Raw genomic sequence first — 13475 nt, 5'->3', positions numbered from 1 at the left:
TACTTAACTATTCATTCGAAAACAACTCAAAGATGACCTGCTAAAATTGTACTGACCACTTGAGTACTCTAATTTTGGTTGGTCAGATGCAGCCACGATTTTCAAGTCCACAAGATAGTAATGAAAAGTAATGAAGTTGGTTGCTGAGGATTGAGCTTTGAGGAAAGATTTCACAAACTTGGATAATTCAGTCTTAAAAGCAGGCAAATAAGAAAGAACTAAACCGTACAGAAAAAGCCAAGCTGGAACACTGCTCTCATTGTTAAATCATGACAGTATGGCAAGAAGGCAGAAATTTAAATGGAACAAAGTAAAATTTAGTGAAGAAAAAGCTCTTCAAAAATATTTGAAACAGGGGACCAGCTTTGGCACAGGAGGCTAAAAAATGCAGGAACTATTGGCAGTATATGAGAATTTGCATTGCTGTTTGGCACCAAAAATGTGGGTCGGTCCAAGAGGTGTTTTTCTAAATGCAGATATTAAAGTAGACTCAACAGTCAGAGTATCATCAAATGAGCTAGTTCTTAACTTAATTTACGTTTGGTAACTTAAGCTGACACCAAAATTAAGTTACAATGTTGTTCTGATACAAGTGGAATTTGAATGGCTCAATTATGACTGTAGCCATCCAAGACAAGCCATTGTCCATATACTGAACTTCTGTCCTGAAAGATCTATTCCTGATGGCATCACACCATTCACAGTGCATCAGCTGATGCTGTTGAATAGATTGCTAACCTAGACATTTAATTATAACTGCTTTCCACCCATTCAAGTAAAAAAATCCTATACTTTTCTAATTTGGAAATGCACACCTGAGTAAGATTGTTAAACGAGTTATCTTAGATCTGGTACTGTGTTATGAGGCAGGTAGAACTAGGGATCTTCTTGTGAGGGATCCTCTTGGGATGAGTGGTCACAATATTGTTGAATTTCTGATACAGATGGGGGGTGAGAAAGTAGGGTCCCAAACCAGTGTCCTCTGCTTGAACAGAGGGCAGTATGATAAGATGGGGGCGGAATTGGCTAATGTAGACTGGGGGCGCACACTGGTTGGTAGGACAGCTGACGAATAGTGGAGGACTTTTAAGGAGATCTTTTTTAGTACTCAGTAAAAATGTATTCTGGTGGTAAAGAAGGACTGTAAGAAAAGGGATAATCAGCCGTAGATGTCCAAGGAAATAAAGGAGAATATTAAATTAAAAACCAATGCATATAGAGCGGCTAAAAATAGTGGGAAATTAGAAGATTGGGAAAGATTTAAAAAACAAAGGATGACTAAGAAAGCGATAAAGAAAGGAAAGATAGAGTATGAAACTAAACTAGCTCTAAATATAAAAAAAGTAAAAAATTTTCAGCCACTCTCCTCCTCTTTATATATTTGTGGAGTGAATGTTGGACCCTTGGAGGATGAGAGGGTGGGAAACAAGGAAATGGCTGAGACTTTAAATAAGTTTTTTGTGTCAGTCTTTACTGTGGAGGACACAAATAGCTTACTGAATATTAAAGATAGAAGGTTGGTAGGAGATGAGACCCTTGATACAATTACTGTTACTAAAGAGGTAGTGCTTGGTAGACTAATGGGACTGAAGGTAGACAAGTCCCCGGGACCGGATAGAATGCATTCCAGGCTTCTGAAAGAAATGGCAGAAGTAATTGCAGACGCGTTAATAGTCATTTATCAAAATTCACTGGACTCTGGGGAAGTGCCGGTGGATTGGAAAACAGCTACTGTTACGCCGCTGTTTAAAAAAGGTAGCAGACAAAAGGCAGGTAACTACAGGCCGGTTAGCTTAACATCCGTAGTTGAGAAAATGCTAGAATCCATCATTAAAGAAGAAATAGCTGGACACCGAGAAAAGAACAGTTTGATCAAGCAGACGCAGCATGGATTCGTGAAGGGGAAGTCGTGTTTGACGAATTTACTGGATTTTTATTGAAGATGTGACTAGTGCGGTAGACAGAGGGGAACTGATGGATGTAGTGTTTTTAGATTTCCAGAAGGCGTTCGATAAGGTGCGTCACAAAAGGTTGCTGCAGAAGGTTAGGATACACGGAGTTGGGGGTAAAATGTCAGTGTGGATTGAGGATTGGCTATCTAACAGGAAGCAGAGAGTTGGAATAAATGAGTGCTTTTCTGGTTGGCAGTTGGTGACTAGTAGCGTGCTGCAGGGATCGATGTTGGGGCCTCAACTGTTTACCATATACATAGACGATCTGGAGGAGGGGGCTGCGTGTAGAGTAACAAAGTTTGCTGATGACACGAAGATGAGTGGTAAAGAAAATTGCGTGGAGGACACGGGAAGTCTGCAGAGGGATTTCGATAGGCTGAGTGAGTGGGCGCGGACCTGGCAGATGGAGTATAACATTAGCAAATGTGAGGTTATCCACTTTGGAAGAAATAATAGTGGGATGGAATATTATTTAAATGGTGAAAAGTTGAAGCATGCTACTGTGCAGAGGGACCTGGGCGTCCTTGTGCACGAATTGCAAAAACTCAGTCTGCAGGTGCAGCAGGTGATCAAGAAGGAATGTTGGCCTTTATCACGAGAGGGATAGAATATAAAAGCAGGGAGGTCTTGCTGCAACTGTACAAGGCACTGGTGAGGCCGCAACTGGAGTACTGTGTGCAGTTTTGGTCCCCTTATTTGCGAAAGGATATATTGGCCTTGGAGGGAGTACAGAGAAGGTTCACCAGGCTGATACTGGAGATGAGGGGGTTAACTTATGAAGAGAGATCGAGTAGATTGGGCCTGTACTCGTTGGAGTTTAGAAGGCTGAGGGGTGATCTTATAGACACTTACAAGATAATGAAGGGGCTAGATAGGGTAGAGGTAGAGAGATTCTTTCCACTTAGAAAAGAGACCAGAACTAGAGGGCACAGCCTCAAAATAAGGGTTGGGGGGGGGGGGGGGGGGGGGGGCTGCAGTTCAGATCAAAGATGAGGAGGAACTTCTCTGAGGGTGGTGAATCTCTGGAATTCTCTGCCTGTTGAAGTGGTGGACGCTACCTCGTTGAATATGTTTAAGTCACGGAAGATAGATTTCTGATCAGTCAGGGAATTATGGGTTATGGGGAGCAGGCGGGAAAGTGGAATTGATCCACTTCAGATCAGCCATGATCTTATTGAATGGTGGGGCAGGCTCGAAGGGCTAGATGGCCTACTCCTGCTCCTATTTCTTATGTTCTTGTGTTCTTAAATTGTTTGTCAATGTTCGGTTTTGACCTCTCCAGCATACGCACTCTTACTGGAATGCTTGGAGACTCTTGTGTTATTAAAGAGCTCCTTTAAATAAATTGTGATCAAAAACTTGGAGAAACAATTTCTGAATGGAGGAAAACATTTCGAGGTGACAGGGTTCTATGTGCCAATTTTGGATTTCTTGATTCACTGAAAATTGTTTATCCACCTACTAAGAATGAAACCCTATCAAGGTTAGATAATTCAATTTTCCAGTTTGTGTGCAGTTTTTACAGATCTGTTCACAAAGCATTTTTCAATAAATATTCTTTATTAATTGATAGCAGTGAGGGAGTAAACTGTTGAGATTAACAGGAGTTTTACTCATCTGACATTAAGTAAGCTTACTGGCTTGACTGAAGGCTCAATGTCCTGTGCCATTTAAATGTTTGTCTGTCATTAATGGAAAATGCAATCTCAAAACTTGAAGACAACATTTGAGGAACATTCATTTTAGTTTCAAATATGAATTAAATTAATTTGGATGCAGTGTTAGTAATATTTCCTTTCTCACATTTTTGTACTATATCTACCACAAGTGCAATGGAAATCCATAATTTTGAATAAATGGAATGCATCCTAAATGAGTGGTTAGCATTCAGTTCATGAGCAAACCTTCCATAGCTGAGCCTTCAAGTCTCTCTGATTCTGACTCTTCGACTCTGATTCCAACCTTTCAAATCTCTCCAATCCTGCCTTTTTTTAATCTTTCTCCTCCCAACTCTTTAGATTTCTTAGATCCCGATCTTTTGAATCTCTCGAATCCCGATCTTTTGAATCTCTCGAATCCCGACCCGTCGGATCTCTCGAATCCTGACCCTTCGGACCTCTCGGATCCCGACCCTTCGGACCTCTCGGATCCCGACCCTTCGGACCTCTCGGATCCCGACCCTTCGGACCTCTCGGATCCCGACCCTTCGGACCTCTCGGATCCCGACCCTTCGGATCTCTCGGATCCCGACCCTTCGGACCTCTCGGATCCCGACCCTTCGGATCCCTCGAATCCCGACCCGTCGGATCTCTCGAATCCCGACCCGTCGGATCTCTCGAATCCCGACCCTTCGGACCTCTCGGATCCCGACCCTTCGGATCTCTCGAATCCCGACCCTTCGGACCTCTCGGATCCCGACCCTTCAGATCTCTCAAATCCCGACCCGTCGGACCTCTCGGATCCCGACCCTTCGGACCTCTCGGATCCCGACCCTTCGGACCTCTCGGATCCCGACCCTTCGGACCTCTCGGATCCCGACCCTTCGGACCTCTCGGATCCCGACCCTTCGGACCTCTCGGATCCCGACCCTTCGGACCTCTCGGATCCCGACCCTTCGGACCTCTCGGATCCCGACCCTTCGGACCTCTCTGGTCCCGACCCTTCGGACCTCTCTGGTCCCGACCCTTCGGACCTCTCTGGTCCCGACCCTTCGGACCTCTCTGGTCCCGACCCTTCGGACCTCTCTGGTCCCGACCCTTCGGACCTCTCTGGTCCCGACCCTTCGGACCTCTCTGGTCCCGACCCTTCGGACCTCTCTGGTCCCAATCCTTCAAATGTCTTCAATCTTGGATCTTCAGGAAAACTTTCAGATGGAGGAGTCGGGCAAAAATATTTCACAATCGGCGGTTGTTTGGGATGCCACATCACCCACATAGAGCAAGTAAGTATATCCTATTCAGGCCAGAGAAAATAGCATTATAAACATGTAATTAATGAGTTGGCAATGATCATTGTGAAAGGGATATCAGTGGTCTTTGAAAAGATAATCCTTTTTTTGTCGTTGTTTAATTTACCTGGGTTGGCAACTCATGGAGAAGAATTATGTAGACAAACTGAAGAAATGTGTCTGTCTTTTTCTGGAAAAGAGTTGTTTGGTTACTAAAGCATTTGATGGAAATACAGCAATATATATGTTCAAGGACAGGAAGATATTTTAATTTCTTACCAATTGATTAACTTTCTTGATTTGGACCATGTTATAATTCATGACTTCAGTGGATTTTTTCCACATTATATAACTGGCACTAACTTTGGCCAGGAGCCAAATTGGCATCATTTTAGGATCAACAAATCCAAAATTGTCTAATATGCAGGGAGAAAATGAAACAAGATGTTGAGAAAAACGATTTGGAAATAGGTCAAGTATTTATGAATATTTTCTAATCCTAAAAATCATTTTGATAACCAATTAAACTGTTGAGTGATATGGATGACTGAAGCTTGATACCTGGGATATTATAGCCAACCATAAGGTACTTCTGTTCCTTCATATTGAGGTAAAATTGATTATCTTTCTCGAAGCTGTCCTTCATCTGATCTTTCAGATTACACATTAGAGCTGTGCCTGGATTTTTTTTCTTATGGAAGAGTACTTTAGCTGTACAGGTGGCAGTAACCTGTGGTGAGAAACAATAATTGTAATCTTGAGTTAGTTAGGTTCTTAGTATTTGTTGCACTTGTATTATTTATATGAGGAAGCTACTTATTTTAGTTCAGTTACCCAAGTTTACATGAACAGTGAAAGATACTGAAGCTTTGTTACTTAATCTTGATACCAAAAATGGATCATCGAAAGCAGAAAATATGAATAAAATTTTATGAGAGTCATTTAGACAATGAATGTTGCATATGTGACATGACCATATTGTTATGATTCTACTTACATTTGAAGCGCTTTCTTGATTTTTCACTTCAAATTCTAGGTAGTACTTGTGTCCTTTATTCAAAGTCACCTGGAGGGAAAAAAATCATTTATTTGATTGGGTTTATATTGAATCAAACTTAATACTACAGCAAAGTACACAATTTTGTCTGCACCAATTACAATCCCACCCAGGCCCTATCCCCAAGACCTCTTGCATTTACCCTAGCTCTAAGGGAAAATTTAGCATGGCCAATTCACCTAACCCACACATCTTTGGATTGTGGGACCTGGAGGAAACCCATGCAGACATAGCGAGAACGTGCAAACGCCACACAGGCAGTGACCCAAGCCAGGAATCGAACCCAGGCCCCTGGCGCTGTGAGGCAGCAATGCTAACTACCATGCCATCGTGCCACCTCCATTAAATTCATTTTGTATTGGTCAAAACATTTTTGTACACTTATAAATTTGTGGAAATTATAATTTATGGATATAGATCTTGATGTCTTAGGGAATGCAGAGTCGCATATGTTGTACTGAACTCTGCTCAATATACTTCATATTGGATGTACAGGACTTGTAGAGGCAGTGAAAAAGATCTATTATCGCTAAAGTTCAAAGTAGATTTTTCTAAGCACTCCACTTGAAGTTTCTCCATGATTTTATTGTGGGTGTTCAGTATCTGCACAATGCTATCATGGTATGTATTCATGGCTACAAAACATTTGTTTCAAAACACAATTTTCTGCATGTGCTTCAATTAGATATTGGAAATATGTAAAACCAGGGTGTTTAAATAACATTCCCTTCCGTGACTTAAATAATAATGCCAAACCAAATCTGGTTCTTCTTTAGGATTTATTTATATATTTTTTTTCTGTCATACAATGCATTGTACTGAATGCTGATTGATTGTTAAGTCTTTTAAGCTGTCAGAGGAAAGCTATCAACTGAAAGGCTGGATGTTTCGGAAAAAGGCTTTTAAAGCAAAAATTATTATTCAGACAGAAAAAAAATTACATCATGTATTATATCACCTCTTTATTGAAATTAAACATCCCAAGGTGCTTCACCAGAGCATTAGAGAGCAAAATTTGATACCGAGGTCAGGAGATATTGGGACTGATGGCCAAAGAGTTAGATTTTTAACATTTTTAATGGAGGAAAGAGCCATTTAGGGTGGGAGTTCCAGAACTTAGGACCTTGACTATTGAAGGCACAGCCAGAAATTATTAAAAATCAGGGATCCTCATAATGTATGTAATTCAGCTGAATCATTACTGTGAAATATGGAACCATTTATGATTCAAACCGTACATTAACAATCAGCAACACCTATAAATTTTAAAATATGATCTAATCAAATCACTCAGTTATACAAAAATCGTTTTACTAAATTTTGCACTTCTCAGCTAAACTGAATGATTCCTACTATAAACTATGTCACATGCATAAGTGCTTAAAATTGTAACATTCAGAGTTAAATGACAAAGCATGCTTGTGCAATATAATTTTCTACATTAGAAATGCTGTTAAAGTTTATGTTGGAGGGCTGTGCTGATATGAAAAGCCCTGAGTCTCCACTTCAGGGAGGCTACTAGCAGCTAAAAATGCTGAACTGGGTAGCTGACACTGACCATAATGTAACTCTTGATGATGAGATAATGCAATACAAAACGAACAATGACATTGTCAGGATAGTAAGAAGTGTCACAACACCAGGTTTATTTGGTAGCAAATGCCACTAGCTTTCAGGGCTTTGCCCTTCGTCAGGTGAGTGACTCACCAGAAAGCTAGTGGCATTTGCTACCAAATAAACCTGTTGGAGTTTAACCTGGTGTTGTGGGACTTCTTACTGTGTTTACCCCAGTCCAGCACTGGCATCTCCACATCATTGTCAAATTGGCCAGGATTCCACAGTGGCACAATGGTTAGGACTGCTGCCTTGCAGCACTAGGGATCCGGGTTCGAGTCACGGTTTCAGTCACTGTCTGTCTAGAGTTTTCACGTTCTCCCAGTGCCTGCATGGGTTTCCTCCGGATGCTCTGATTTCCTTCCACAGTCCAAAAGACATGCAGGTTAGGCGCATTGGCCATGCTAAATTCTCCTTCAGTGAACCCAAACAGGCGCCAAAATGTGGTGACTAGGGGATTTTCTTGGAGTGTTAATGGAAGTCTACAAGTGATAATAATAAACATTGTCCTGCTGGATAGCTTGGATGCATTCTATTTTGTTGCCACGCTTGCAAGATGAGCAATTGGCTATGAATGTCTAATTAAATGATGTAGAAATATAATTTTTAACTTTGGGGAAATTAAGTTTATAAACATAAGACTGTGGTCTCCAATCTTTTTAAGCACAAGGTCACTTTTAGCATCAAAATGCAGCACAAGATCTACTTTTAAAAATTGGACTTTACTGAAACCCCCCCCCCCCAAAATGTACTTATGCATAATAGTCACTTTCTCTTAGTGTGCAAACACGAGAATCACACTATCTGAGAGTGCATTGAAGCCTGGGTTGTCATTTGAGATGGCCAGTCTCATACAGTTCACCAGATGGGTTCTATGAGACGACTATGATACTTGGACTTGATGATTTTCCCCTGGGGGGAAAGCCATCTCACAGAGGTATGTAGAACCATAATGGCCATTATTTTGCGTGCCCACAATGTCAGAAGAGGGTACTTCTCTCTGTTTGCAAGTCCACAGAAGCCTTTGTCCTTTGACCTTGCTTTTGGTTGTGTGTCATTTTGCGTGGTGATTATTTCCATGTCATGTCCACTGCTTTGTTTGATCACCTGTTGAAATTTTGCTGTCAGATCTCCAATGTCCACTTGAAGAAATTGATTTGAGACAAACATAATGATTTGCTCCATCTCGTCTTAACTCCTGAAATCGCCTGTTGAATTCCTTTTCCAATTTGTTCAGATGGCCACAATTTATTTGGATGGAACCTGCTCTGTTTGACCTTTTGTTAGACTTTCTCCAGATTTGGGAAGTGCATAGTAATTTTGTTCTTTAACTGGGTGGATCACAGGTCCGGTTTCAATTTGAAACACATTCACTGCACTGATCACGAGTGACAAGTCTCTGTCTCTCACCTGCAGTTCATGGTTCCGCTCATTCAAATTTGTACGTGTGTCCATAAGAAAAGCCAAGTCAAGCAGCCACACGTTATCTGACAGCTCACTGTATGTCCTTCTTGATCGAAGAAAGGTGACAATTTCAGGGAACAGATCTAAAAAATCTTTGGAGGACTTTTCCTCAACTTAACCACCTCATAAGTCCATGAAAGGTTACCTCACTGTGGGTGGCATTGATTAACATTTTAAACAAGTGATGTTGAAGTGCTCTGGTATGCATTGAGTTGACTATCTTGGCAACAAATGTCATCACATGAAAAAGTCAACAAACTTGCTTGCTAGTGCTTATTGGTGCATATCACAGTGCTAATTGACCATGGAGGGGAATTCAAGATAATTTCTCAAAATGCAACAAAGTCTGCATTGACAGTGGACTATCAATTATGATTGAAACCGGTTCCTCGATCGGAATGTTTTCCTCAGTAACATACCTTTTAAATTCGTTGTAGGCATCCTTGCCTCTTGTCTTCTCTTTGAGTAGCAAAAGAGTGAGGAAGTTCTCCTTTATTGTTGCATTTTTGAATCAGCAGGGCCATATCTGTCATGTCTACTGACTCCTCAAACTCCAATGAGAAATAAGCCTCATTGGATTTGCTGAGACACATCCTTGGACAACAATTCTACTCTTCTGACTACTGATACTAACTGGCATGCTTTTGATTACTGTCAAATTTCAAATTTGTTTTTAAAGTCTTTGAACAAGGTGTCAGCAGCAACCATCACAGCCTCCTTGACAACTTCCCCATTGGTGAATGGTCTGTAATATTTTGCCAGTGCTAATGCAGCAAGATGCCTCTTTGCCAGCCTTGCCTTTAGTCATAGGTTTTGAAAAGAGTGACTGTTGAACTTGCAACATTCCCATTAACTCCTCAACTTTCTTTGTCTGAATGGTGTAGCTAAAAGGGAAATTTTCTTGAAATTTTGCATACATTGTCCTCTGATGCAGTTCCAAATTTTCTCTTTTACTCAAGGGTACACTCTGTTGACAAGTGGTCTTGTCTTAGACATTCATAAAATGAAATCCACTTTCCCATTCCTGGTGGAAATGGTAGGTTTTTGTCCTCTTGGAAGCCCCAGGCTCCTCATTCGTTATTTTGTCTTCACCCAACTGAGTCTACGTTTTGGCCCCTGTGATTTGGCAATCACAGAGTTGATTCACTCCTCATCGTTAGAAGACCAAATCTCACACATTTTTGACAGCAGTTTGGCAGTCAATGACAATGGAATTTGAGACATCAGGATTAACTGTCAATCATGGTCAACTATTTGGAGACCACTGGTGTAAGGTAATAGAAACTCTGGAATTCGGAAGTTGCCAGATCATGTAAAGTATTCGCTCATGTGTAGTGATAAGGCCAGGGTTATCCTCTTGGTAGAGATGAGATGTTTACAGTTGTCTTCACAAGGAATGTAAATTATTCATATGTATCCCATATCAAAGAGGGGTTCGAAAATAAAGAGTAAACAAGGGAGATATTAAAGTATCCATATTCTTTTTAGATCAAAGGACTGACTTAAAATTTAAGCTAACAATTGAAATTTATATCTGGGACACATTGCCTGGGAATAGCTTTCAAGGAGACAATCTTTTGTTTTGGGTTTACCTGTCTTTCTCACAGAAGGAGTGAGTGAACTTGGAAAGCTATCAGAAAGTAACAGTTACTTTATTGGTAACCACATCAAGGGGCAGAGAGGAACCAGGGGTATTTCTAAATTGGAGTCACTGAGCAGAAATTGAGAGTGATCTCCATACCTCAAATGAAAAATCCATTTTCACGAGAGATGAAAATAGTCGGATCTGCGTGGTAAAGGTAGTAGAAGAGATCAGCAAGGGAGTCAAGGTGCCAGACTTGGAAACTGAAGAGAGTCAAAATGAATTGAGCACTACCACCTGTGGGTTTGGCTTTCCCTTAGTTACTAATATCAGCAGAGTTCTTCATTTGAGCTTTGATTCTTGTCAAACTGGTTTTATTTATCATTCTTTTGGAACGGAATAAATTGAAATGGCTGAAATTTGAAAGCAATATTCTGCCCCAAATCCATGCTTCATCTATGTATTGAAAAAATAGAGTTGACTAAGGCTGTATCATGCTTTAATTTGATCTCAGGTGAAATGAAAGAACCCTGAAGATCTTGGAAAGTATTGTGGAACTAAAAACAGAATGGGCATAGTCTGTTGATATTTTCAGATTTAAAATCTAAGGGTTTGTGGAATATTTGTTGTGTTAAATGAGTAAATTTTTCTACATAAAGGTTTGTATTTAAAATGTGAAACAGTATGGTGTAATTCTTTCAGGAAATTGGGAGTTTGAATTTCTTTTTATTTGTTAATGGTCTACATCAAGTTCGTAATAGTCATAGGCTAGACGGACAGGAGCACCACTTCCCTAAAAATGCCACTGTCTCCAAGGTCCATCATCACCTCCCTCCCCCACCCACTGCCACAAGTCTCTCCACCATCTTGAGTTATAAATATATTGTTTCTTTGTTGTCACTGGTTTAAATCCTAGAATTAAAGGAATACCTTGTTAACCATACAGACTGTAGTGGTTCAAGGAAGAGGCTCTGCATCACCACCTCAAGGGCAATTAGGGATAACAAATGCCAGTTTTGTCAGTATACAGTCCATGAATTAATAAAAAAAGCTTTAATTTCTTAGCCCCAGGTTGATCGTTTGAATTGATTTGAAAAACCAGGGAGACCTGACTGATATAAAGAAGATTTATTGAAAAGCTGTTAGTAAAATCTGTGCAATGTGTGAGCTGGAAGAAAGGACCTTAACCTTTGGTTTCATTATTTAGATTTCTAAGGTGGAACTTTAAACACTAAGTGCTTATGGATTGAAAATATGCAAGAAAGCCCTTAGTTGCTAAGTGCCATGGATTGGAATACAAAATGGTTTTTGTACCGTTAAATACCCTGACCTTCACTGGATAGAAGAGTTTTGGGTTTCCCTTAGTTACTAGTTTCAGCAAAGTTCTTCATTTGAGCTTTGATTCTTTTCAAACTGATTTTATTTATCATTCTTTTGGAATGGAATAAATTGAAATTTGAAAGCAATACTCTTCTCCAAATCCACCACCTATCCTTCATAAATGTATTGAAACAATAGAGTTTAATATTGAATGAAAATTGTCAATTCAAGCCACTGGTATAAACTAGTTTGTAAGTTTGTTTTCAAAAAAATTATTATTGGAAATTAGATGTAGTCTGCTCCTGAGTTCCCATATTATTGAAATCAATTATCTGGCTTCTTGCATAAAGGTTCCAATTCAGCAACTTTTCCAAAAACAAAAGCATTTAACATCTCCCTGTTGGTGTGCTTTGCATTTTAATTTTGTCCTTCTAGTTCTAACTGGAACATGTTGTATGAAACATATAAATAATACTTGTGTTGTAATTTTGCAGTAGCAGCACATTTATGTTAGTTTGTATTTATTTTTATCACACATATTAAGAGAGAAGACATGAATTAAGGATTCTAAAAGACACACTCATAATGAAACATTCAGAAAGCAAGCAGTTTAAATTTGTTCCTCATACTGTTTGTATTTTTAAAACTCTTACCTCAGTATAGACTTTCTTCAGTTTGTGCAATTCATAAATTCTGTTTGGGGATCCATAACGATAGTTTAAATAATGGACAGCCACATTTGCAGCTTGTTGAGAAATGTGGGCTGTTGTAGAAATTTCAGCAGCAGTAGTAACTGGCATTCCATACAATAATGGGAAGAAACAAACGATGAAGCATAGAACTAAGTACATGTTTGAGCAAACCCAAATGTGAACTAAACTGAGCCCTTAGTGTGTGAAAGATATAGCTTCAGCAGTTGCGTCACAGCTGCACCCTCGCAACCTTAATGGTTATATATTCAACTGATAAATGCTTATGTTGCGTGGACTTTGTTACAGTTTCAACGTCTCGTTCCAACACAATTGCACTTCTGCCTTTAATCTGGTCTTTACTGCATTTAATTGCTTAAGTCTGGAATGTAATGCTGACTTTATTTTGTTAATCTTACTTTCAACACCAAAAATTTCTTTCACTCTTGAATTTGAGTCAATTCATGTTCAGAATCTGATATTTTGAAGTGCTTTTCCCTGTTTAATTTATCAGTGATGAGAGAAAGGAATATTATTTTGTGATCATGTTAATTTCCACAACCTTTTGCTTTATTAATTATGCAGATGAGCATAATGATGGATGCAATTTAACTTCTCCTCATTGACCTTTTGTAATGCTTGTTCAGTGTAGTGTAGTGAATAAAGTGGACCATTTTGAAATGGTCAAAAACTAAACTAATGCAATTTACAGATATTCCTGTCCAATATTGCTATTTTGTGCTTGTTTAGAAATCCAAAACTAATATCAGTAATCATTTGACTTCATCTGAAAACTAATATTTATTGGAAAGTTTAGCTGTCTGTGGATCAATTTAACCGCTGGCTGCAT

The 13475-nt window shown here is 39.6% G+C and overlaps 2 protein-coding genes across 2 annotated transcripts in view; one reads left to right on the top strand and one right to left on the bottom strand.

Annotated features, from left to right (window-relative positions):
• Positions 1–13475, top strand: part of gfm1 (G elongation factor, mitochondrial 1) — a 76702-nt gene that overhangs the window by 47437 nt on the left and 15790 nt on the right. The window lies entirely within an intron of this gene.
• On the bottom strand, positions 3918–12863 carry lxn (latexin). Its single transcript, XM_080186559.1, has 6 exons — positions 12590–12863; positions 5897–5965; positions 5461–5629; positions 5179–5315; positions 5027–5089; positions 3918–4904 (listed from the first exon to the last, which is right to left on the bottom strand). The coding sequence occupies exons 1-6, from the start codon at positions 12785–12787 to the stop codon at positions 3918–3920; spliced, it is 1623 nt and encodes a 540-aa protein (XP_080042685.1). The 5' UTR covers positions 12788–12863.

The sequence above is a fragment of the Carcharhinus amblyrhynchos genome, chromosome 3 (assembly GCF_965287045.1).
Source record: "Carcharhinus amblyrhynchos chromosome 3, sCarAmb.v2.hapA, whole genome shotgun sequence".
NCBI lineage: Eukaryota > Metazoa > Chordata > Chondrichthyes > Carcharhiniformes > Carcharhinidae > Carcharhinus > Carcharhinus amblyrhynchos.
This window is presented reverse-complemented; position numbering and strand designations above follow the sequence as displayed.